General features: G+C 40.4%; 1 protein-coding gene across 1 annotated transcript; it reads left to right on the forward strand.

Annotated features, from left to right (window-relative positions):
* Nucleotides 1–1758: 1758 nt before the first annotated feature.
* Nucleotides 1759–26925, forward strand: LOC130872240 (zinc finger protein 431-like). Its single transcript, XM_057766117.1, has 5 exons — nt 1759–1897; nt 3658–3904; nt 21797–21923; nt 22123–22183; nt 23684–26925. The coding sequence occupies exons 2-5, from the start codon at nt 3902–3904 to the stop codon at nt 25071–25073; spliced, it is 1581 nt and encodes a 526-aa protein (XP_057622100.1). The 5' UTR covers nt 1759–1897; nt 3658–3901; the 3' UTR covers nt 25074–26925.
* The last annotated feature ends 808 nt before the right edge of the window (nt 26926–27733 follow it).

Genomic DNA, 27733 nt, shown 5'->3' on the forward strand with positions numbered 1-27733 from the left:
TCCTCTAGCACCGTGTCTGCCTGCTGCTACCCTCTCCACCATATAGCAATGGGCTCTTTCCTCTGGAACGGTAAGCCCTTGTAAACCCTTTCCGTTGTCTGTTGCCTTGGGCATGGTGTTTTACCACAGCAGTAGAAAGGTAACCAATCCACAACACATCCACATAAATAAAAATGAATATTTCTTAAACATGATTCTTCCTTAATTCTTTGGGAATTTCGCATCATACACCCCAATCCTTCTCATCTCCAATTCCTCCATATCTGCACCGCACTCTTGCAGCATATCCCTCACTAGAACACCCCAAAATAATTAAATAAAAGCAAAAGAAACAAACAAGAATAAAGCACTTCTCTCCTCCATCTCTCTACCACCTCTTCATTCTAGTAGCATGAACAGCTGCAGTGTGTCGTGTGGTGTAAACTTTTGTTCAATCAGCCCCACCTAAAAATGCTCGTTGCAGTGGGTCATGGGTTTGGGTCAAGGCCTCTGGCCTCGCGCACACCACTCACTGGACCATCATGGAATTCCTTCTTTTTTTTCTTTTTTTCTTTATTTATTATGTATACAATATTCTGTCTGTGTGTATGCCTGAAGGCCAGAAGAGGGCGCCAGACCCCATTACAGATGGTTGTGAGCCACCATGTGATTGCTGGGAATTGAACTCAGGACCTTTGGAAGAGCAGGCAATGCTCTTAACCACTGAGCCATCTCTCCAGCCCCTGGAATTCCTTCTTGAATATCCTGCTGTTGCCTGGAGTTATGGACATGCTGTCGTCATTCTTTTGTGGGACCAGTTCCTTCACATACTCCAGCCCAAGAGAGGGAGGAGCAATAATATAAGCAAAGGGGTCAACACATGATGGTGATACCCATAGAAACAGCTGTCCTGACCTAGTGAGAGCTCACTGACTCTGGACTGATAATGGGGGAGCCTGCATAGGACCAAACCAGGCCCACTGAACGTGTGGAACTGTTCTGAGGCTTGGGCAGTCTGATTGGTCAGGCTTAAAGTCACATTGCATTAAAAGGTTTACAACTTTTGGTCATAGGGTGTTAACTTAGGATGTATGTGAAAGCGTTTTGCTGACACAGCTGTTTTTCCTTGTCCCTGAGAGAATGCACGGCAGAGAGTAGAGTCACATAGGGGGACAGTTAAAAATGAAGGGAATACAAGCAGAGGGTCCTATAGAGGCAATAGTTAAAAGCTAACCTTTGTCCCCAGTTCCTGCCTCGCTGGAGAGCTGAGAGACAGGAGACGACTGTTAAAAGTTTACCCCTGTTCACCCTGGCTGCCAGGATGTCTGCTCTTGAGGCAGAAAGTCTTTGTTGACGGTTTTAAAGTGGCTGCCAGCTTCATTTATTTAATTTCCCCAAAATGTGTTTGGGCTTACAACTTTACATTTCTCTATTCCTGGACTGGACCCTTTATTTCTGTAATTTATTCCTGGAGTCCTCAGTGTGACAGGGAATCACTCCACCCCACATAGTACAGAGGGCTGTACAAGCTAGCTGGGACAGGCTTCCTGCTTATGGAGTGCAGGAAGACAGCAGGGTGGGCTGTTGGAGCCAGGAACGAGCTCTACTAAAATTTGCATATCTTTGCAAATCCAGAAAAGGTCTGTGTCTGGGATTGAGGGCGTGGCCAGGAAACACAGCACTGCTTCTTTAAGGATACTGTGACCTTATGGGAGGTGCTCTTGTCACTCTTGCCTCACTAGCCAATCAGACCCTCCAGGCGACCTGCCACTCAGAAGTGGTGAAGGGCCCTTCCTGGTCTCAGGCTTCGGGGTTGACTTTGAAGAGGAGCCGGCGACAGCGGTTTTGGTGCTGTGCTGACATTGCTGCTGCAGGGAGCTGAGCGGAGAGCATTCCCGAGCTGGGAAACCACAACATGGTGAGTGAGGGCCCGCAATACCCAGATGGGGTGGAGCAGATGCGGAGGTTCAGGAGCCAGTTTGATGGGTCTTTCCCGGATCTGGGTGGGAACCTGCAGCCAAATTCCCTGTCCTGTGAAGCCCCATGTGGTCCTTACAGCTTCCTGGACCCAGCCAGGGCCAGGCCTCTGAATAACTTTGCTCTTTTAACTGAATCTGCTCAGAGTGTGGCGATCTGGGAGATGTGTGTAGAAACTTCTTTGTAATCAACTTCATCATGCTTTTGGTGTCTCCATGGATAGCTGGTTACCTAGTTTCTCCAGTACCTTCTAGAGGGTCAGCCCTTTCAGTATAAGATCCATTTATGTTAAACTTTGTGCAGGTTGTAAAAGGCTAACTCTGCACGGAACAGACAAATGTTGTGCACGACCTCGCCACACCAGCTTTATCTTTTCTACCTTCTGGTCCTGTCTTTCTCACCCCTTGTGACCTTCACCTTACGACGTCCTGTTTCAAGTCACTGGCGTATTTTAAAAATTATTATGGGACTATCTTTGCTGTGTAACTCTCCCATCTGCCTAAGTGTGTGGACCGGCCAGTTGCCTGTCTATTGAAATTGTTCAGCTGGGCGGTGGTGGTGCACGCCTTTAATCCCAGCACTTGGGAGGCAGAGGCAGGCGGATCTCTGTGAGTTCGAGACCAGCTCTGGTCTACAAGAGCTAGTTCCAGGACAGGCTCTAGAACCACAGAGAAACCCTGTCTCAAAAAACCAAAAAAAGAAAAAAGAAAGAAAGAAATTGTTCAAAGTGTAACCTGGAGCCTGAAACCTAAAAGACACTTGAGGATATGGAATGCAAAATCTGTGTAAGGTGGCTCCTGTATCCAGATTAGCCAGAGAGCAGGCACTGTAGCTGTGGCCATAAGGTTGGTTTTGGGACTCCTCTGATAGTAAAATAAAGCACCAGGAGTGGATCAAAGAACTTGTACAACCTTGAGGTCAGGCTTAAAGTCACATTGCATTTTAAGGTTTACATCTTTTGGTCATAGGATGTTAACTTAGGATGTTAGTGAAAGCTTGTGGCTGACACAGCTGTTTTTTTTTTCCTTGTCCCTGAAAGAATGCACGGCAGAGAGTAGAGTCACATAGGGGGACAGTTAAAAATGAAGGGAATACAAGCAGAGGGTCCTATAGAGGCAATAGTTAAAAGCTAACCTTTGTCCCCAGTTCCTGCCTCGCTGGAGAGCTGAGAGACAGGAGACGACTGTTAAAAGTTTACCCCTGTTCACCCTGGCTGCCAGGATGTCTGCTCTTGAGGCAGAAAGTCTTTGTTGACGGTTTTAACAGTGGCTGCCAGCTTCATTTATTTAATTTCCCCAAAATGTGTTTGGGCTTACATCTTTATATTTCTGTAATTTATTCCTGGAGTCCTCAGTGTGACAGGGAATCACTCTACCCCACATAGTACAGAGGGCTGTACAAGCTAGCTGGGACAGGCTTCCTGCCTATGGAGTGCAGGAAGATAGCAGGATTGGCTTTTGGAGGCTTGAACGAGCTCTACTGAAATCTCCATATCTTTTTTGTTTGTTTGTTTTTGGTCTTTTGAGATGTTGTTTCTCTGTGGCTTTGGAGCTTGTCCTGGAACTAGCATTTGTATACCAGCGTGGCCTTGAACTCAGAGAGCCCCACCTGCCTCCGCTTCCTGAGTGCTGAGATTAAAGGCGGGTACTGAGATTAAAGGTGGGCACCACCACCCCAGGCCAAATGTGCGTATCTTTGCAGATCCAGAAAAGTTCTTTGGCGTAGAGGGAGCATATTGCAAACTTACGGGAGATTCACCCTTGCCTAACAAGCCAATCAGACCCTCCAGGCGACCTGCCACTCAGAAGTGGTGAAGGGCCCTTCCTGGTCTCAGGCTTCAGGGTTGACTTTGAAGAGAAGCCAGCGACAGCGGTTTTGGTGCTGTGCTGACATTGCTGCTGCAGGGAGCTGAGCGGAGAGCATTCCCGAGCTGGGAAACCACAACATGGTGAGTGAGGGCCCGCAATACCCAGATGGGGTGGAGCAGATGCGGAGGTTCAGGAGCCAGTTTGATGGATCTTTCCCGGATCTGGGTGGGAACCTGCAGCCAAATTCCCTGTCCTGTGAAGCCCCATGTGGTCTTAAAACTTCTGAACCCAGCCAGGGCCAGGCCTCTGAATAACTTTGCCCTTTGAGCTGAATCTGCTCAGAGTGTGGCGATCAGGGAGCTGTGTGTAGAAACTTCTTTGTAATCAACTTCATCATGCTTTTGGTGTCTCCATGGATAGCTGGTTACCTAGTTTCTCCAGTACCTTCTAGAGGGTCAGCCCTTTCAGTATAAGATCCATTTATGTTAAACTTTGTGCAGGTTGTAAAAGGCTAACTCTGCACGGAACAGACAAATGTTATGCACGACCTCGCCACACCAGCTTTATCTTTTCTACCTTCTGGTCCTGTCTTTCTCATCCCTTGTGACCTTCACCTTACAATGTCCTGTTTCAAGTCACCGGTGTATTGTAGAAATTATTCTGGGACTATCTTTGCTGTGTAACTCTCCCATCTCCCTAAGTGTCTAGATTGGCAAGTTGCCTGTCTCTATTGAAATTGTTCAAAGTGTAACCTGGAGCCTGAACCTAAAAGACACTTGAAGATACGGAATGCAGAACCTGTCTAAGGTGGCTCTTGTATCCGATTAGCCAGAGATGGATGCGCACCACCCTTAAAGAGAGCTTTCTTAGTAATCTGCTAAGTGTGTGAAGTGATTTTTCAATGGGAGGGCAAATTCGTTCTGAGCAGCTATATTTTGATGCTGTTAGAAAAATATTCCTGAGACAAGCTCTCTTATTTTGACTCAGGTGACCTTGGTTTCAGTTTGTTGCTCTCCGGGGCAATGACCTTGCTGTCCTCTATACTATTTTAATGTTAAAAACTCTCATGTAGATGACTGTCCCACCTCAGAGTATTAAAATGATCCATTAGAGTCATGTCGTTGATTATCCAGTGCAGTCACAGGAAAAGGATTCGCATGTGGAGCATTGCTTCTTCCTCAGACCAAAATGGGAGGAATAGTTTACTGTGTGCATTGCAGGGAAAACGGGGTAGGCAAGCAGCTGCTGGAGTCAACACTGTGACAAAGAACCTGGTGATTTTGTAATTTCTCTGCATGTTTTAATTCATTTCAAGTGATTGAACTTGGACAGATTGTGTAGGTGTACCTTTCCAGAATGTTGTCTTCGGCCAGTGACTCCTAAATTTGCAAATAGGCTACTATCCTATGCAGGTATGTTAATCCTGCTTGACACAGTTATGGCAGCTCCAGAGGTTTGTGAAACAGGCCATTGACTGTGACTCTATGTGTCAGGCTACAGATCTCAGCAGACAACATATGTGTGGACAACATTAATCTATCTCTTATTAATGACATTTCATCTTCTAGGGAAGAACCTATTCTTTTTCGAAATCAATATAGTTAAGGTTTTTTAATTCTTAAATATATGTGTATACATCATTTTAAGAATCATGTATTGGTATTGTTTTTAAATAAGTTCTTTAAGAGCATTACTGCTTTTATCTCTATATTTCTGTTTTCCAATGTTTCCAGGTCATTAATATAGTTTCATTCCTTTCTCCCAAGTGATGTTGATTATTGATTTCTGAGGAGAGCACTGTCTCCTATATCTTAAGGTTGTTTCATGCTATGTAATTGAGAATTGCTTTGAACAGCTAATCCTGCCTCTGGTGTCCAGTGCTGGGCAACTTCGTTCAGGCTGGGCCTTGACTAGTCAGTGAGAAGGAAATATGGACTAGTTAATGAGTGACCTTCAATCTCTCTGGATTTTATTGAGCACTTATAGATGAAGATGGACCTGTGCAAGAATTGAGTTCTTTATAATAGACATTGAGGTCTACTGAGAACTCAAGAACAATGGCACTGGGTTTTGATCCTACTGCACGTACTGGGTTTGTGGGAGCCTAGGCAGTTTGGATGCTCACCTTACTAGACCTGGATGGAGCTGGGTAGTCCTTGGACTTCCCACAGGGCAGGGAACCCGGATTACTCTTAGGGATGATGAGGGAGGGGGACTTGATGGGGGAGGGGGAGGGAAATGGGAGGTGGTGGTGGAGAGAAGGCAGAAATCTTTAATAAATAAATAAATAAATAGAAATTAAAAAAAAAGAATTGAGTTCTTTGACCAACTTTGAAGCTAGTGAAGTCACAGTGCAGAAAAGGAGAGGCAGGACGGAGGGTGCGAGCTTTCCTCCTTCAACAGTAGTTAAGATTAGAAATGTGGAATTAGGTCATCAATTTTAGGTGCTCCATGAACGCCCTTTTTGGCCATTTCTTGTGATCCACAGACCAGGGCAATCAAGAATCTGGCCAAAGACTGACCTTGTTGTGTAACCAAACCAACTTACTATAGTTACAATAGTTCAACCAAAATAGAAGATCTGGGTAGAATGTTGTGGCCCTGCCTAACAGGACTATGATTTTTCTGTTTTAACATGTTCATCCTTAGAGAGAAGTTATGAGAAATCTTGATATGCTCTAATACAAATCCCTAGTCTCTGGAGCACATGACCATAAAACCTGTTTCAGCTTTTCAAAATAATTTTTTGAGATTATAACTACAAGATAATCACATTTTCTTTCTGGCTTCCATGCTCTGCAGTGACCCCTCATTGTTTTCTAATTCATAGCCTTTATTTCTTTAACAACAGTTACACAATAAGAACAGTTTCTGCGTGAATGTGACCTGTGTTTGTCTGCAGGATTTCCCAGCTATGAGGCAAAGGGTGGGCTGCACTGGACATTGAGTGTGTAATGGAAGGTTCACAAAGGGCCCAGTACTCTGCCTGAAGAACAGGATGTGCTCTAGGAGAGAGCAAGAATGTCTACTAAAATACAAACTTTCTAAACTAGGGTGCTGTCTTCTGGGCTGGAAGGGCAGAGCTGGAAGGACTGTGCTGTCTGAGTCATTTGATCTGATCACCCAGTATGGCAGTTGCTAATATTCTGAGATGCAGCTGGGTGGCTTTATCCAATGAAGGATTCTGGGAAGGCTTAGCAATCAGGAGTACGAGTGGCAGAAAACTGGCGGGTTCTTTCTGGGATTGTCTTCTGCCTGTACTGTAGAGAGTTGTAAGGAAGACCACAGCCATGCCATGGTGGGTGTAGGGTGCTCAGAGCAGGTCAGCTGAGCTGTCATTTCTGATGGGACTTGGACTGACTTGTTTTCAACAGTATTTGTGACTTATAAAGCAATTATAGTAAAACACGTTGCTTTAGGTATACACTATTTTTTTTTAAAGCTGTCATCTTGTAATTTGTTTTAAAAAGTTTTGATTTTCTTACTCTAATACAATCTTACAGGCAACCATCAGTCATGGAAACAAAATGGTGGCTAATTGATCCTAACAGACAGCCCTTTCTTTGTCATAAAAGGATGAGATCCTTTTATTAGTCAAAACTATTTTCTACAAAGTTACAACATCAGAAGGTTTCAAGTGAATCTCTCGAGGTTTGGTGGAACTGCCCTCCTGACCCAATCCATTTTCTGTTATTGATAAAGGAGAGAACTGGAACGTAGAGAATGAGTGCTGGTCAGTGACCTCTTAGAGTTTGATTTTGATTAGAATCTTGTAGTTCCTGTTTAAGAGACCATTATATATATTTGTAGGTCTGTGTTTGTGTCTTGTTTCTCAGTGTTACCATCTATGTTGTTGATTTTATTATGATAGTCTAATTAAACTGTTCATTTTCTGGAAATGATGGACATTCACCAAATCTGTATTCAAAAAATTTCTTACGTTATGAGTTCCTTAAGTTTTTGTTGGTTTGGGGATTTTCTGTACAGAGACAGTTTTACCTTTCTCTTCTTGATCTTTGATGCTTGCCTCTTCCCATTTCCTGGGATCTCTGTGCTTTCCAGTTGTTCCTATCTTCATGTTTGTGTCTGTGCTGCTTAAGGGATTAATATGATTAATACATCGGCTTTGGATCTTTAAAGATTCTTGAATATTATTTTCCTTGTATCCTAATTGGCCTGTTCTGTCAACATGACAAAACCTGGGGTCATCTGAGGACAAGTCAGTTGAGGATGTGCTTAGAGCAGAATGTCTGGTTTCTGAGTCTGAAAGAGATTGTGTTGATTGATGACTGATGTGGGAAGACTCTTCCACTGTGTTAGTAATGTCTCTAAGCGAGTAGGCCTGGGCTGGAAAAGAGCTAGCTGAGAACAAGACAGTAACAAAGCAAAAGAGAAAACCAGGAAACAATGGTTCCACGTGTTTTTTCATCAGGGATTAATTTGAATTTCTCTCCTAAGCTCCCACAATGATGGACTGTGTCCGGTTACAGATCTCGGCGGCCAAGATATGCACGTGTGCATCATCAATCTATCTCTTACTAATGACATTCCTTCTACTTGGGAAGGGCTTATTCTTTTTCAAAATCAATTCAGCTCAGGTTTTTTTTGTTGTTGTTTTTTTGTTTTTTCGAGACAGGCTTTGGAGCCTGTCTTGGAACTAGCTCTTGTAGACCAGGCTGGCCTCGAACTCCCAGAGATCCGCCTGCCTCTGCCTCCCGAGTGCTGGGATTAAAGGCGTGCGCCACCACTGCCCGGCCTCAGGTTTTTTTTTTAATCTTAAATTTTTTTTATCATTTTAAGAATCACTTGTTTTTTTTAAAGATTTATTTATCTATTATATATACTGTATTCTGCACCATATCTCATTACAGATGGTTGTGAGCCACCATGTGGTTGCTGGGAATTGAACTCAGGACCTTCGGAAGAACAGGCAGTGCCCCTAACCTCTAAGCCATCTCTCCAGCTCCTAAGAATCACTTATTGATATCATTTTTCAATATGTTCATTAAGTGCATCACTGCTCTTGTCTCTATCGTTCTGTTCCCCGGTGTTTCTGGCTCATTAATATAGTTTTATTCCTCTCTCCAAAGTGTTATTGAATATTGATTTCTGTGAACAGCACTATCTCCTATTTCTTAGGGTTGACTCATGCTGTGTTGCTGAATATTGCTTTGAACAGCTAATCCTGTCTCTGGTGTCCAGTGCTGGGCAACTCTGTTCAGGCTGGGTCTTGACTAGTCAGTGAGAAGGAAAAATGGACTAGTTAATGAGTGACCTCCAATCTCTCTGGCTCCTACTAGGGACTTATAGATGAAGAGGAACCTGTGCAAGAATTGAGTTCATTGATCAACTTTTAAGCTGGTGAAGTCACAGTTTAGAAAGGGAAAGACAGGACAGTGGGTGAGTCCTTTCCTCGTTCAACAGTAGTTGAGATTAGAAATGTGGAATTAGGTCATCAATTTTAGGTGCTTCATGAATGCCCTCTTTGGCAATTTCTTGTGATCCACAGACCAGGGTGTCATGAAAAACCCTAAGTTATTAAAACATTAAATGTCATATTCTGTAGTCTTTGAAAGATATGAAGAATGTCTATCTAAAATATATCTATGCACATCTAGAAAATCTAACTAACATGATTACTGGCTTGATTATTATTAATGATTATCTATTAACAACCTGTATACATTACATTTTTACATGAACTACACAATCACAATACCTTAATCAATATCAGAAATACATATACATATAACAAGATTGACCTTAAATTTATATCAATAAAGTCAAATCCATACCAATGCAAATTATTCATATCTATATCATATCCCCCTTTAAATGTAAAATAACATTTATAAACAATATTTGGGAACATGGGCGCAATTTTTTCTCCAAACTGCTTCCTGCTGAATGGGGGCGCTGTTAATTAGGTCTTTCATGGTATAACCTGTGTGCTAGATCCATCTCAGTCGGCAGTTGAGCAAAGTCATTTTTTGAGGGTGTTCACAGCAACCTTTCAGGAGGGTGTGGTCTGCATACCATATTGGTATAGAAGCAATCCACAGGGTCTCATCGTCTGTGAAAACAAAAGAAGAATCTCTTTTCCAAAGTATCATATCCTTAGATCCAAATTCTGAAGTCAAGGTATTTTCAAAATATCTATGTTGGATTAGTTCAGCAGCATTTATAAACAAATATCTTTTAGCAGCTGTTACTCCTTCCTCAGCATTCAGACAATTCAAACAGAGCATAATATCATACAGTATCAAAATTCTCTGTGTATTTTCCATCTTTGTACACTTTATTTTAACCTCTATTTTGTTTATTTTTACTTTTATTTTTTGCTTTTTGAGACAGGTTCTCTGTATATCTTTGACCTGGAATAACTCTGTAGACCAGGCTGTCCTTGACCTCTCAGAGATCAGTTTGTCTCTGCCTCCCCAGTGCTGGGATTAAAGGTGTGTGCTACCAGACCTTGAACTCACAGATATCTGTCTGTCTCTGCCTCCCAGGCATTGGGATTAAAGACATGTGCTACCACACCTTGAAGACACAGAGGTCAATCTACCTCTGCCTCCCAAGTGTTGGGATTAAAGGTGTGTACTACCACACCCAACTCTTTCTTCCTTTTTTTTTGTTTTTTACTTTAAGAACTTTAACTTTTAGCCTGCATATATTAACACACTGTAAATCATTTAAAGGTTTTCTTTGTCTTTGAATCTCTCTTTACTGTATATTTCTCTTTTTCTGACCACATGAGCCTTTAAATTACTGAGCAACATGGGTAGGATTAAAGCCGTGGCTTTGGCGGTTGGATCCAGCCCATTCCTTAGCTTTCCAGCCTCACGGCAGAGGTACTGGCTGTAGCCATTTTTATTGCCACAACTCTACGGTATTTCAAGGTCCTTGCCAGCAAACAAGCTAAAACACTCAAATGCTCTCTCTGTAGCTGACCTCCTGCCTCAAAGAGTCAGAGTTTGCCCTGGCAGGACGGCCCACAAAACGGGCATTTTAAAACAACTCAGCTTTTTTCCTGCTACTGCTGAAAACAAACAAGCATTCAGTCAGCTTTTATCAACACCATTTAAGTGTTTTGTGGCAGGACCTCTCAAAAGAGCTGCAAGGTTTTGCAGCTAAAGCTGAGTCAGGAAGCCTCACTTAGATGAGAGCGCTTGCTTGCCTCTGGCAAGCCGAGCAGAACCGAGAAATTGCTGCTACCAAGAAAACATGCTTTACTCTATTCTTTCCCAAGCTTTCTCAGGCTTTCTGTGGATGCAGTTGTCCACACGCTAGGGGCCATTCTGTTGCGGGAACTGCGGGCTGCATTCTGCCACCCAGCTCCCAGCTGCCTGGCTAGCTTATGCCCCAAAATAACAACACACAAACTGTATTCATTTAAACACTGATTGGCCCATTAGCTCTAGCTTCTTACTGGCTAATTCTCATATCTTGATTACCCATTTCTATTATTATGTGTAGCACCCCAAGGTGCGCTTACCGGGAATATTCTAGTTTACATCCATCCTGGGTTGGAGCTTCATCACATCTGCCTCAGAGAGCAGAGCTATGGCGTCTGAGCTCACTTCCTCTTCCTCCCAGCATTCTGTTCTGTTTACTCCATCCACCTATGTTCTAACCTCTCAGGCCAAGCAGTTTCTTTATTAATTAACCAATGACCTTCCTCCATCACCAAGGCAATCAAGAATCTGGGCAAAGTCTGACCTCATTGTGAACCAAATTGCTGGAGTTTCAATAGTTTAGATATTTCCACTCAAGTTGGGATGCTCATAGCTCTCTACTATTCCAGATCCTTGGCATCTGACCCCCCCTCTATTTTTGTATGGCACCTGTATACATATGGAAGTATTTTTCTCTCATGCTCAAACATCCACAAAAATAGCAATAAGCTTGGTTTCAGAAGTTCTTGTGACTTACAAAGCAGTTATAGTAAAACATGTTGCTTTAGGTATACACTGATTCTTTAAAAATCTGTCATCTTGTAGTTTGTTTTAAAAAGTTTTGATTTTCTTACTCTAATACAATCTTACAGGCAACCATCAATCATGGGAGACAAAATGATGGCTAATTGATCCTAACAGACAGCCCTTTCTTTGTCATAAGAGGATGAGATCCTTTTATTAGTCAAAACTATTTTCTACAAAGTTACAACATCAGAAGGCTTCAAGTGAATCTCTCGAGGTTTGGTGGAACTGCCCTCCTGACCCAACCCATTTTCTGTTATTGATAAAGGAGAGAACTGGAACGTAGAGAATGAGTGCTGGTCAGTGACCTCTTAGAGTTTGATTTTGATTAGAATCTTGTAGTTCCTGTTTAAGAGACCATTATATATATATTTTTAGGTCTGTGTTTGTGTCTTGTTTCTCAGTGTTACCATCTATGTTGTTTTTATTATGATAGTCTAATTATACTATTCATTTTCTGGAAATGATGGACATTCACCAATTCTCTATTCAGAAACTTTCTTATGAGTTTGAGTTTTTGGTGGCTTGGGAATTTTCTGTACAGAGACAGTTTTACCTTTCTCTTCTTGATCTTAGATGCTTGCCTCTTCCCATTTCCTGGGATCTCTGTGCTTTCCAGTTGTTGCTATCTTCATGTTTGTGTCTGTGCTGCTTAAGGGATTAATATGATTAATACATCGGCTTTGGATCTTTAAAGATTCTTGAATATTATTTTCCTTGTATCCTAATTGGCCTGTTCTGTCAACATGACAAAACCTGGGGTCATCTGAGGACAAGTCAGTTGAGGATGTGCTTAGAGCAGAATGTCTGGTTTCTGAGTCTGAAAGAGATTGTGTTGATTGATGACTGATGTGGGAAGACTCTTCCACTGTGTTAGTAATGTCTCTAAGAGAGTAGACCTGGGCTGAAAATGAGCTAACTGAGAACAAGACAGTAACAAAGCAAAAGAGAAAACCAGGAAACAATGGTTCCACGTGTTTTTTCATCAGGGATTAATTTGAGTTTCTCTCCTAAGCTCCCACAATGATGGACTGTGACTTAGGGGTGACAACCTAAGAAACTCATGACCTTAGTTGCTTTTGGATAGATAATTTAATCACAGCAAGAGAGAGAAAAGTGCAACAGAAAATGGTACCTCAAAAGGGATTTTGTTGCTACCAAGGACTTGAGAATGTTGACTTTTGGAAGAATGTTGGGCGTATCAGGATTTAAGATGGCAAAACCATAGAAAGCTCTACACAGAGCTTAATTGGTTGTTCTTGTAGGACCTGGAAGATGAGAATGTTGTGAGTTATGGCAAACAGTGGAGGTCAAGGTCATAGAATTTTAGTGGGCAAAAGACTCTTCAGGGAACATGGAGTAGGCCTGGCATACCTGCCTTTAGAGATCTGTGTCATAGGTTTTTCAGGTTGAAATCCATGGCTCCTGGAGCACAGTGTCTTCTATTTCCTGACAGATTGATGTATCCCTCAGGCAGTGAAGTGTTGAGGCTGACTTGTGTTCCTCTGTATGATCCCGTAGTAATCAAGCAAATATGGGAGCTCAACAGGACAATTGGTCTTAGACATTAATCTTGTGTACCCCGTATAGCTTGCAGTCTTCATTGTATCCTGGCAACTACAACTGTATTGATTTTAGAAATTATCATTGTTTTCTATTTCTAATGAAGATATAAAAAGTCTGATTGCTCTCAATAAAAGTCATAACCTCTTCAAGCTGAGGCCCCTGCAGTCCAGGCCTCAGTTCAATCCTCATGGCCTCATGAGGTAAGAAAGTGCAGATGCTTAGAGGACTTCATGAAAAATTTAACTGGGGTTCATTTGTGTGATACTTGACCCCAAATCTTTCTTATTCTTTCCATGCCCCAAGAAAGTGAGAAGGCAGAATAAAAGACAAGGGCTGGTTTCTTAGACAATGTTGTTTGTATTGGGTGGCTATGAGCATTGACTCAGTCAGGTACAGTGAAAAGGAAACAAGTAGACAGAAAAGAAAAGTCTCTGTTTTGTTGATTAAAACAGCACCAGGTAGTTTCAGATGGCAGTCCAGGAGTGCAAACAAGGCAGAGATTTTCTAGGATTTTAGCACCATTAAAGGGAAGGTCCTTGCTCTGCATCTAAAGCCAAGTATAAGAGTCTATCCAGCTAAGTCCTTACTTCATGGAATGGGTTCACAAAGTAATTCCTTGTCCCAGGACCAATATCATACAGAACTTGTAGCAATTTGGTCCAAGTTTGGTAGGGTCTATTAAATCTTGGCAGGATCACCTATTCTGGAAACAAGGAAGATGCAAAAATAAAGGTCCTGGATTCTTCTCCTGTGCTCTGTTCATCGCTATTGTACCCATCTATGTTTGGTAGAGTCAGAGTCCCAGGGACTAAATTGTGAGAGTTCATTACATGATGTGGTGGAGATGACACTGAATTGTATTTGGTGCACAGGATGCTGAGATGCACATGCTATGGGACATCTGCGATGGGGAGAGGTATATGGCAAGTGGAAGTAGCTGAAAAGCTATGAGAAGTCACAGGGTGTTGTGTGGTATTTTGATCATATTTTGATAATAAGGATTGTTTTTAAGAGAGAGCAGAGCTGCCCATTAGTGGACCAAAAATACCATAGAGGTTTGGAGAACTGTGGACAGATAGGAGACAGGAAGTAGTAAGGTAGGGCTGAGAGAGGTTCTTGGTCTTTTGGGATGGAGGAAGGCAAGAGGTAGGAGTTGCTGGTGGTTGTTCCTCTGCTTCTCTGATCTTTCAGGTTCTAACCACATATCTGATTTTTGATTTTTTTATTGATAAAGATCAATTAGATTAATGCTTCATCTAGCATCTGAAAAGATTTGCTTAGTAAACAAAATGGGTAGTTAAGACCCCAGAGATAACGTACACAATACTTTATTTAAAGTTTTTAAATGCTAATGACAGGGAAAGGACAGGTCTAGAGGCATTAGATAATAGAAATAACTCTGCTAAATTAAATCAACTTGTACCCTTTAAAGGTATGTTCACCTCAGAATAAAAACCACAGTCTATGTTACATTTGGTAAGAGGTTTTGCTTTTGTTTCCAGAGGTAAAAAATGTTATTTCAAAAGAGGTAAGTCCCAAAGCAAAAGGGGATTGTTAGATCCTGTAGAGGGCAAGGGGAAGGAGAGTCATCTGGTTATCAGCAGTCTCTATGGTTATTTAGTTGGGGTCTCTTTTAGAGTTCTATTCATTTGTTTTCTTGTACTGAACTCTGGTGTCATATGCACAATATAACTTTCAATTTTCCCCAAGTGTTTTTGTGCAGTGTGGAGGAGCAGCTAGCTTAGCCCTGAAATAAATACACAAACTGTATTAATTTAAACATTGCCTGGCCCATTATTTCTATCCTTTTGTTGGCTAACTCTCACATCTTGATTAACCCATTTCTATTAAATCTGTGTTTACCACAAGGTCGTGGCTTACCAGCATGAGTCTAACCAGTGTCCATCTTAGGTAGGTGAAGCATGGCATCTCCATGACGGCTCTCTCTGCCTGCCCTCTTCCTCCCAGAATTCTGTTTTGTCTACTCCACCCACCTAAGGGCTGCCCTATCAAAAGGCCAAGGCAACTTCTTTATTCAACCAGTGAAATCAACACAAATACAGAAGGACCTCCTACACCATTTCCCCTTTTCTGTTTAAACAAAAAAGAAAGGCTTTCATTTTAACATAGTAAAATTACATATAACGAAACAGTTATCAAGCAAGAATTACAGTTACAATATTTATATCTATTTTATCTTTTATTATAACAATGGAAAACGATAACTATAACTATCTATCTATTCTTCAACTCCATCAAAGATTCCAGAAGTATATAAAATTACCTAAGTAAACAAGAAGTAAGCAACTTCTAAAACTCTAGAAATGACAGAGACATCTCGCTGCCTGTACAGTCACCCAAAGTTTTTTTGTACTGTCGGCGCATCTATCTTTGGCCTTCAGGCCCATAGTATCCAGCAGACAGTTCCATGAAGCAGGAAATTTCAAAGACGGCTCAGTCACTTTCTTTTGTATCCTGCAGAATATCTCACAGACTTTCATGAATCAGAAACCCTGAAGGTTCATCTCACCTTTAGGCAAGTTCAGCAGTCCTCTCTCTGTGGGTTCTTCATGTCCAGTTTATGCAATAGTCAGGCAACAGCAGTTTCTTGCTCAAATGGCTATCAAACTCCATAAGGAGCCTCTTCGATGCCCATCTTCCTCTTAAAGTAGATTGGTGCTGCCAGGAGCAGACGTGTCTCATTGTCATGAAAAGCCCTAAATTATTAAAACATTAAATGCCATATTCTGTAGTCTTTGAAAGATATGAAGAATGCCTATCTAACTGAAATATATCTCTATGTATCAAGAAAATCTAACTAGCATGACTACAAGCTTGACTATTATTAATGATTATCCATTAATAACCTATATTTCCTAATTATACATTACATTTTCAATGAACTACAAATCACAATACCTTAATCAAGATCAGAAATACATATACATGTAACGAGATTGACCTTAAATTTATATCACTAAAGCAAAATCCATATCAGTGCAAATTATTCATATCTATATCATATCCCCTTTAAATGTAAAAGAACATTTATAAACAATATTTGGGAATATGGGCGTAGGTTTTTTTCTCCAAACTACTTCATGCTGTATGGGGGCGCTGTTAATCAGGTCCTTAATGGTGTATCTTGTATGCTAGGTTTATCTTAGTCTGCAGTTGGGTGAAGTAATTTTTTGTGGGTGTTTACAGCAACCTTTCAGGAGGGTATGGTCCACAGGGTGTCATCCTCTGTGAAACAAAAGAAGAACCTCTTTTCAAAAGCATCATATCCTTAGACCCAAATTCTGAAGTCAAGATACCTTTATAATATACATGTTGGATTAGCTTAGCAGACCACACAATGAAATATCTCTCTGTATTTAGCTCCTTCACAGTCAAGAAATTCAAAGAAAACACAATAATACACAGAATCCAGACTCTCTGTGAATTTTCCATTTTTATGTGGCTTATTTTTTTTAATTCTTTTTAATCTATGACTATCTGTATCTGTCTCTTTAAAGACTTTACCCTTTTTTAAAAGCATTAACTTTATTACTTTTTAATACTGTTTTTCTTTCTCTCTCCCAAGCCTACGTATGTCTATCTAACTCTATGACCCATTTAGAGGTCTTTTGTGTCTGAATCTGTTTTATTGCATTGTCTTTAATTCACTGCTATCTTGAAGAGCTTTTAAAATGCTAAGCTCTTAAGAATCTAAGGTGCTTAATCCCAGGTCAAATACAGGTACTTCCTGCTTGCCCCGCCTAGTCCAACATGGTGGAGCTGTTTGTGCCTCTGAGACGTGCGCTGCACTGCTAGCACGGCAGAACTGCTCTGGATGTTGGCTCTACCTCTCTCCAATTCAAAATGGTGAACGTACCATTTCTGCTAGCTCTGGAGCCACCAAATCTGCCACGCAGAGCACTGCGCAGCCTGCAAACATCTCTGTGTATGGTGTCTGCCATGCTGTCCCGCCTGCCTAAGCCTGATCCAGCTGTCTGCCCAGGCGGGTAGCGCCGTGCCATTGGCATGGTCTCAGAGTACTTTCTTCCTGATCCCGACAGGGCACACAAACATCCAGTCCCACAAAAAGCCATTGAAATGCTTAATAGCTGGCGTTTCTACTGGCGGCACAGTCCAGGAAGCCACGTTTTAAAATGGCGCTTTTTTTTTTTTGTTACTGCTGCTGAGTCAGGAAATTCTCTCTTAAAGGAGTTATGGTATGCTGCCAGCTGTGCTAAACTCTATATTTGTGTCTAGAATTCCTTTTTAAGCCCTCTCAGGTTTTACGTGGAGTTCGTTACCACTTTGGGGCACCACTCTGTTGTAAGGAGGAGCTGGCTGTGTCCTGCCACCCGACTAGCTTATCCCCGAAATAATTACACAGAAACTATTCATTTAAACACTGCCTGGCCCATTAGTTCTAGCCTCTTATTGCCTAACTCTCACATCTTGATTAACCCATTTCTATTAAATCAGATGTTACCTGGTATATAGCTTCTGTATTCTTGATTTCTAGCAGTTCTCACTAGGGTCACTCTTATAGGTTCCATAGTTTTAGATGATACCTTGTGTAGCTTTTGTATTCTTGATTTTTAGGAGTCCTCCCTAGGATCACCCATATAGGTTCCAGGAAGGTTTACATTGCACTGTTCCCACCCCCTACTAAGAGCCCTTCTATTCCATTCATCCCTCTCTTTCTTCTCCCCCTGTTCTTTGATTATTCACCTGATCCTTACTGTGTTACCATCCTTATCTGCCTCCAGTGTTCCCTACAGGTGTTCTTGTGACTTAGCCTCTCTGTATCTATGGATTGTACTATGCTTAGTGGAGATTACTGTCATTGTAACTTAACTGCTAGTGTCCACTTATACATGAGTATACCATGTTTGTTATACATGAGTATACCATGCTTCTGGGTTGTGTCAAACGGGATAATAAAGAATTTAAGAAACTAGACAACAGCAAACTAAATAATCCATCTATAATGGTGTACACCTCTAAACAAAATTGTCAGTAGAGAAATCTAAAATAGCTGAGAAACACTTGAAAATGTTCAACATCCTTAGCCATCAGGGAACTGCATATCAAAACTACTTTGAGATTTTATCTTAAATATGTAACAATAGTTTAGATAAATAAGACAAGTGACAGCTAATGCTGGAAAGGACGTGAAACAAGGTGATTCACTGCTGTTGCATGTGTAACCTTGTACAACCACTGTGGAAATCAATATGCAATCCTCAGAAAATTGAGAGTCAATCTACTTTAAGACCTAGCTATTTAGATGATTCTTGGGCATATACCCAGAAGATGCTCATCTGTCCTAACACACAGCCACTTTCTCAACTAAAAGATGATTATCTGTCCTAACACAGAGACACTGTCTCAAATATGTTCATGGTGGCTTTGTTCATAATGGCAAGAAAGTGCTATGTCTGTGAGAGATTGTGTTTAATTATGACTGATGTGGGAAGTCCCTACGAATGTGGAGCTGGACTCAGGAGACAGTGAGGAGGCAAGAGAGAAAGCCAGGAAACAATCTTTACCCATGGGCTTTGCCTTCAATTGTTAGCTTGAGGTTCTATCCCAAGGTTCCATAATGGAGTGTGATCTGACACAATCAGCCAAATAAACCTGTTCATTGCCTGAAATGCTTTTGATTAGAGGATTTAATCATCCAGCATCAAAGTAAGTTAGAACAAAAACATTAAACACCAAAAGTGATTTTGTTTTTACGTAGAAACTGAAAATTCTGTCTTTTGGAAGAATGTGGAAAATATCCAGACGTTAGGTGGCAAACCCATAGGAGGTTACACACAGAACCAAATTGACTCTTCTTGTAGAGCCAGGAAAATGGGAAGATTAAGAATAATAGCAGACCAGACTAGATAGACTCCATTAAAATATTAAGCTAGAGGTCATTTTGTGATATTTTGGTTCTATATTCTGCCTATGTCTTAGAAATTCAGTAAAGCAGAATTAAAAATAATGGGCTAATTTTTTTTTTTTTTTTTTTTTTTTTGGTTTTTCGAGACAGGGTTTCTCTGTAGCTTTTGGTGCCTGTCCGGAACTAGCTCTTGTAGACCAGGCTGGCCTCGAACTCCCAGAGAGTGCTGGGATTAAAGGCGTGCGCCACCACCACCCGGCCATGGGCTAATTTCTTAAATGGAATATTGAATTTGTTGGATGGTTATTACTGATGGCTCATTTGAATCTACAGTGAAAACAGACAAATGAAGCAGAAATAAATGAAAATAAAAAGGTAGTTTCAGATGGCAGTCAAGTGCTGAAAAAGGAAAGTATTTTCAAACAGTGTGTCACCACTATAAAGAAGGCCCTTGCTGTGCAATGGAAGCCTGTCGGGATGCCCTACGGGTAAGACTCTATCCAGCAAACCTTCAATTTATGGAAGGAGTAAGAAAAGTCTTTTTTTTTTTTTTTTTTTTTTTTTTTGGTTTTTCGAGACAGGGTTTCTCTGTAGCTTTGGAGCCTGTCCTGGAACTAGCTCTTCTAGACCAGGCTGGCCTCGAACTCACAAAGATCCGCCTGTCTCTGCCTCCCGAATGCTGGGATTAAAGGCGTGCGCCACCACCGCCCGGCAGAAAAGTCATTCTTAGATCCAGGAAGCACGTTCATTCAAACCTCCTGCATCTGTGGTCAAAGCACATTAGTGTCCATCCCAATTAAGAACTCAAACTTTTTAGGATCACCCATCATGTTTTGGTCATAGAAACAATAAGGAATCAAAACTTTAAGGTCGTGGATTCTTAGTTTGTGATTACAGTCCAGCATTGCTGCAGACATTTATGTTTGGCAGAGTCAGAAACCCAGTGAGTTGACTGTAAGAGTTCATTGCATGAAGCTACATAGAATGAAGCTTTGTATTGCTGGTTCTTCTTTTTTTTTTTTTTTTTAACTCTTTACCACCCAATCTGCCACCCGTCTCTCAAATAAATAACACACAGGGAGGCTTATTTCTTATAAATGCCTGGCATAAGATTGACTACTTTCTAGGCAGTTTTTTTTTAAAAATTTTCCTATCTACCTTTTGTCTCTGTGGCTTTTATTTTCTCTTAATCTGGATGACTTTAATTCTTAACCCATGGTTTGCTGTGTATCTGGGTGACTAGTCCTGGTGTCCTCTCCTTTTCTTGCTCCTCCTTCCTTTTTTCCTCCCAAATATCTTCTTCCATTTGTTTTGTCTTAACTGCCAGACCTGCCTATCCTTTCCTGACAAGCTATTGGATGTTCAGCTCTTTATTAGACAGGCAAAGTATCACAGCCTCACGAAGTTAAACAAATACAACATAAAAGACTTCAACACATCATTTCATCATCATAAGAAATGTTCCACAGCATAAGTAAATATAACACGTCTTAAAATAATATTCCACAACAGCCTGGGTTGCATTTTGAGATGCCAAGATACACAAGCTATGGGACATCTTCCGTGGAGCCCTAGCTGCATAGGGAACGGAAGTAACCAGAGAGAAAGAGAGAGATGAGAAGTTGCAGAAATAGTGCTATCTAAGCCTTTGAAACTGGAGCCCCATGCATTTGAGAGATGGCCATAGGAGTTGGTGTTTGTCCTGCTGTGCTCCAGTCTTGCCTTTGTCCAGTCTGCCCTCACAAAGAGAGAGAGAGAGAGAGAGAGAGAGAGAGAGAGAGAGAGAGAGAGAGAGAGAGAGAGAGAGAATGCTCTGGGACTGTCTAGTCCACATCTGGTAAAGTCCTTAATGGAGAAAGTTAGTTATAAAAGGAATTAAATCATTAGGGAATTTTAGAGGGCAAGTTAATGTGCTTTACTACATTTTTAGGTGATAGGAAAAGCTAAAAGTTTATTTTCAGTAAAATTATAAATAGGGCATGGATTGTGTAAATCAGCACACCACTTCTTTTCTTCCACCATGCATAGAATTGGGTAAACAGGCAAACTAAGTAAATGTTCATGGGGAAGCTAATGGCTCCTGAATCTGATACCACATACACCAGATGCTGCAATTTGTACAGTCTGAGGTTTGGAGTTAGAGTTACTGCTCTAAGCAAAGAAGAGACCCAGACCTCTATCATTAATTCTGGGCTAGGCTGTTATCAACTGGTCTGATCGTAGGTGTTGTGGATCTTTCTCCGATTTACACTTAATTATCTCTTCTACTGTCCTTGAGAGTAAGACAGAACCTGTAAATTTCCTGAACTAAAGTCATCAGTAAACTGAGGTGAAGGTGACCATAAGGACTTAGGTATCTTTTGAGTGAGTTAAAGCCAGGGCATACTTTTTCTTCAGTCTGACTGAGAAGCTATGATACAGCCACTCTGGTCAAGTAGTAATTCTGTGTCCTTGGCTATCTGTTAATATCTTAAGTGGGCTTATCTTGTCTTTACCCCAAGCACTGACCAAATAATTAACTGTCTGCTGATAAAGATAACTTCAGGAAGGCAGATCTCTGAGCTTACTTAGTAAACTGAGCATGCATGTGTACATTTTAGAAGGCAGTGACCTATGATGATGTATACATCAACTTCACTTGGGAAGAGTGGGCTTTGCTGGATCCTTCCCAGAAGGAGCTCTATGAAGATGTGATGCTAGAGACCTACAGGAACCTCAGGAGTATAGGTAAGACTCAGTTTTCCTTCAGGTTTTAAAGTACGGTGACAACTGTTTCTTTATTATTGATGCTCTTTGTAATTTGATTGAGAGAGAAGAAGGATGAAATGAATGAATCAGGCATGGTTCTAAGGTTTACTGAGGATAGTAACTTAAATTTTAGACAATTTTTGTAGTATAACATACATTTTCTGATACTATATTTTAGGTTACAGTTGGGAAGATCATAACATTGAAGAAAATTATCAAATTTCTAGAAGACAAAAGAGGTAATTTTCATGTGCAAGCAGACACAAATGTGGCTCTGAAGAAATTGTAATGTGTCCTGGAAGTTTTCAACAAAAGCAAAAGTGTAAATAACCACAGCTTGAAGGTCATTGATGATTAATAAACTCTCGCAAAACCAAAACCTCCATTTAGGTAGGAGAATTGAATTTGCAAGGCATTTTTTAAGAAAGAAGACAGAGGATAATGCCTTACTAGATATCACCATTTGAATCTTTGTACCATGAGAGCTATGCTGTAGAACTGTCCATTGCATTTGTTTCAGGCTACTCATATTACAAAGGATAACACATTGAAGTAGAGATAGATAAATCTCCAACACTTCTAATAAGGAAATATTCCACAGTCAAGCTAGTATTACTCTTATAGTTGTGACTGTGCTATGTTTAATGAGATGGTCAGTTAGATTCAAGAGTCAAGGTGCAATTGTTGTAGAGAAACCTTAATCACTATACTATGGGTCTCTGAGGAACAGAAAGTCAAACTGTGTAAATTCAATCTGTAAACCTTTTATTTTTTAGATTTCTTTTACTAGTTATATGTTATTCTGGATACACATCATATGAGCCCAGGGATATGCAAAGATGTAACATCCCTATAGTAGGAGGACTCTTGTTTGTATTAGGAGGCCGCTCATTCGTTCCCAGCTCCCCATACCACAAAATAACTCAGAAACTATATGATTTAAATCACTGCTTGGCCGGTCACTTAACTGTATTCCTATCTACCTCTTACGTCTAGGACTAACCGATTTGCATTATTTTATATTTTACTGTGAGGGTGTGGCCTACCGGCAATGTTCCAATGAGCAGCTTACATCATTCCTTTATATCTACTTGACTGCCTTTTTTCTCCCAGTATTCAAATTAGTTTCCCCATCTAACTTTACTCTGCCCTATCACAGGCTAAGGTGGATTCCTTATTCATTAACCAATAAAACCAACAAATATACAAAAGGACCTCCCATACCAATACTTCTCTCACAGGACAATTGGAAGATAAGGAGCAAGCAGTCCTCATGTTGAGTATACTTTCAGTATTTGATTCAAGTATATGATTGGTTTTCCAGCTTCATTTTTAATCTATCAACAAACTCATATTGAGTAAAAGCCATATGAGTTCTATGACTGTGTAAATACCTCTCATTGTCCCAGCTTCTTAACAAGTGTAGTATGATTCAGAATAAAAGAAATAAAAGAAAAATAAGTGTTTTAAACTACTGAGATTTTCCAGTTCTCTTCACATGTGTGATAGACCTTATGTAGAGAAAAGTTTCTCTAAAGGTGAACCATGTAATAAAGGTATCCTCAAAGATACAAGGCATCCTTTAATGAAGGGAAACAACATGAATTTAAAGAGTAATAAAACCTTAATGCTCCTATTTAAAATTGGAGCACATTGTAAAATTAGTTCATGCACATATAAATATTCAACATTTGTATGGAATGTGGTAAAGCTTTTACATGTGCTAATTATCCTTACAGGAACTATAGAAACCAAACTGGTGAGAAACCTGAATACACTCAATGTGCTGAAGCCTTTGCATATGGCTGTCATCTTCAAAAACATGAAAAACCACATACTAGAGAGAAATCCTATGAATGTAATCAGTGTGGTAAAGCCTTTGCATTTCGTAGTAATCTTCAAAACCATGAAAGAACACATACTGGAGAGAAACTGTATGAATGTAACCTGTGTGGTAAAGCCTTTGCATTTCCTAGTAATCTTCAAAACCACAAAAGAACACATACTGGAGAGAAACCTTATGAATGTAATCTGTGTGGTAAAGCCTTTGCATTTCCTAGTAATCTTCAAAACCACAAAAGAACACATACTGGAGAGAAACTGTATGAATGTAATCTGTGTGGTAAAGCCTTTGCAACTAAATGTAATCTTCAAAGTCATGAAAGAACACATCCTGGAAAGAAACCCTATGAATGTAATCAGTGTGGTAAAGCCTTTGCACGTCACAATTCTCTTAAAATTCATGAAAGAACACATACTGGAGAAAAACCCTATACATGTAATCTGTGTGGTAAAGCGTTTGCACATCACAATTCTCTTAAAAGTCATAAAATAACACATACTGGAGAAAAACCCTATACATGTAATCTGTGTGGTAAAGCGTTTGCAGTTCAACATACACTTAAAATCCATAATGAAATACATACTAAAGAAAAACCCTATGAATGTAGTCTGTGTGGTAAAAGGTTTCATTATCACAGTCGTCTTCGAACGCATGAAAGAACCCATACTGGGGAGAAACCCCATGAATGTAATCTGTGTGGTAAAGCCTTTTCACGTCTTAGTCATCTTCAGAGTCATAAAAGAACACATACTGGAGAGAAACCCTATGAATGTAATCAGTGTGGTAAAGCCCTTTCTTGTCAAAGCTCTCTTCGAAGGCATAAAAGAACACATACTGGAGAGAAACCCTATGAATGTAATCTGTGTGGTAAAGCCTTTAGACATCCTTCTTTTCTTCAACGTCATGAAAGAACACATACTGGAGAGAAGCACTATGAATGTGATCAGTGTGGTAGACCCTTCGCATATAAATTTAATCTTAAAATTCATAAGAGAATACATACTGGAGAGAAACCCCATGAATGTAATCTCTGTGGTAAAGCTTTTTCAGTTCCATATAAGCTTAAAGTCCATAAAAGAACACATATTGGAAAAATACCCTATGAGTGTAGTCTGTGTGGTAAAATGTTTCATTATCACAGGCATCTTCAAATGCATGAAGGAACCCATATTGGAAAGAAACCCCATGAATGTAATCTGTGTGGTAAACCTTTTGGACGTCTTAGTCATCTTCAGCGTCATGAAAGAACACATACTAGAGAGAAACCCTATGAATTTAATCAGTGAGGTAAAGCCTTTTCTTGTCAAAGCTCTCTTCTAAAGCATAAACGAACACATAACTGGAGAGAAACCTTATGAGGAAAGAAGTGTGGTAAAGCCTTTGCATGTCATAGTTCTCTTCAAGATCATGAGGGAACACATACTGGAGAGAAATCCCATGAATGTAATCCATGTGGTAAAGTCTTTGCATGTCAAAGTGTTCTTGGAATGCATAAAGAAAAAACAGTGGAGCCAAAGCCTATGAATGTAATGTGTGTCTTACAGTCTTTGCAAATAACAGTCATCTTCAATGGCATAAAAGAACAAATACTGGAGAGAAACCCTCGAAATGTTATCAGTGTGGTAAAGCCATTACACTCTTCTTCAAATGCATAAAAGGACTCATACTTGAGTGGAACTCTGAATGCAGTCAGTGTGGTGAAGCCTTTACTGACCAGTTATATTAAAAGGCATAAACGGACTCAGTCTGGAGAAAAACTTTCTAATCAATGTGGTTAATCTTTTATATCATAATAGTCATCTTCAAATGCGTAAAAGAACACATACTTGAGAGAAATCTTATGCAGTCTTCAAAATCATGAGAAAAAGTCATCCAATTTTGAAACTCCATAAATGTCCTCAGTTTTAAAAAGTTTTTCAGTCATAAAATTTTTGTGTACATTCAATTTGATAACGACTTTGCATATTACAATTGTCATTGTTACCTAGAATGGATACTGATGTCTTTTTATTGTAAAGTATTTGGTAAGATCTTTAGCCAATATTCTTACTGTGCTGATATTTTGTTTATGCTTTAACATGCAAAGCTTACCTGAAGGTCAGAGTGCTGTGATGTGATAGGCTATAGTTAGCCACAGAGCGCAGGCAGTGGTGACACACATCTTTAATCCCAGCAGTCAAGAGGCAGGGGCAGGTGGTTCTCTGTGATTTCTAGGCCACCTTGGATACACTAGATTGACCACTCTAAAAGAGAAACAGCAAGGCAGTTGTGGCTCACATATTTAATATTGGAATTTGTAAACCATGTGCCATTAATTCTAGCACTTGGGAGGTGGAGACAGGATGGTATATGACTTGGCAGAGAGAAGAACATAAGGCAGGAGGAAAAAGGAGATTAGCCCATTAAGACTGAGGATTTGTAGAGACAGGGTCTTCCCCACTTTGTTCTGAGGATTTGGTAAAGGTAAATAATTTCTCTGATGGCTTGCTCCTTTATTTCTGTGATCTTTCAGCATTTACCCCGATATATGAGTCCAGGTTTATATTACTAAGACTAATTAGAAATTGTGCTATGACTTACAATCAGTTAAGCAACAGTAACTTTTCTCTAGAAATAAACTGACAGTGTCAACAATCTCTTCAAGGATTATGATGTCCATTTTTGTATTGTGTGCACTGTGAAACTCATAGGAAAAATGAATTCATGAATTTTTGATACCTTATGTGTAGGCTAAAAGGTTAGCCATAGGAATACATTCTGACCTTGAAACCAGGGCCAAGCAAACACGCTTTGCCCCTGAATCCAGAGCCAGTAAAAGAATCACACTCTACCATGACCAACTGAACACAAAATCACTCCGTATGCTTGAAACCAACCAATCCCTGATCATGAAATCCAGCCAATCTCTGTTTTAATTGAGCAATTGATGTCTGACTGGTTTCCACCCTGAAAATCTTATCCATGGAAAATCTCTGCCCTAAGCAACTCTGTATCAACCCTGTGGTTGTTGAGTTAGCAGCTGCCCTTTTCTACACTTGGAGAGGCAGTCACTCTCCTGGATTCCTCCCTCTCAAATAAATCTCTTGAGTGAGTTTTGAATAAAGACCTGTCTCTGGAGTTTATTCTTCCAAAAGAGAGTCCCTGACTGATGGGTTGACCTCATGAAAAAAAATGGCTGAGTAATTGCTGTATAATGTTGTGGTTTATAGCACTACCTTTTTATCTTATATCTATATCCTACCTTTGTTTTGTTTTGTTTTTTTATTTTGTTTTTTCAAGACAGGGTTTCTCTGTGGCTTTGGTGCCTGTCCTGGAACTAGCTTTTGTAGACCAGGCTGGCCTCGAACTCACAGAGATCCGCCTGCCTCTGCCTCCCGAGTGCTGGGATTAAAGGCGTGCGCTACCACCACCCGGCTATCCTACCTTTTGCTTTTCAAAGTAGATTCAATCTACCCTTTTATGTCATTATATCTTATCCTACTTTTTCTTTTCAAAACAAGAACCCTGAATCTAATCAACTTTATTTAACTCTTCTTCTGATTATAACCAATAACAACTTATAACCAACCGTCCCCCCAAAAATGACAATTACCCATAACTCATTATAAGTGGAGATTGTTCTTTTGTTTCTATTCCTAGCTTCTCAGACTTGAATAATCATACAGAACCTATATTAATTACAGCACTCCTTGGCCCAGTGGCTCAGGCTCACATCTTAAATTAACCCATTTTTATTCTGTGTATAGCCATGAGGCAGTGGCTTACTGGGTAAGGTTCTGGCATAGGGGTCCTTCAGTAGTTACATGGTATCTCCCTGACTCCACCTACTCTCTCTATATCTCTGTTCAGATTTGTTTGCTTCTCTCAGTCCAACATGGTGGAGGCATCTTCACCACCCGCGAGCCATGCTTACTTCTTCAACTCCAAGGACACAGCAGGTCTGTGT

The sequence above is a fragment of the Chionomys nivalis genome, chromosome 3 (assembly GCF_950005125.1).
Source record: "Chionomys nivalis chromosome 3, mChiNiv1.1, whole genome shotgun sequence".
Taxonomy (NCBI): Eukaryota; Metazoa; Chordata; class Mammalia; order Rodentia; family Cricetidae; genus Chionomys; species Chionomys nivalis.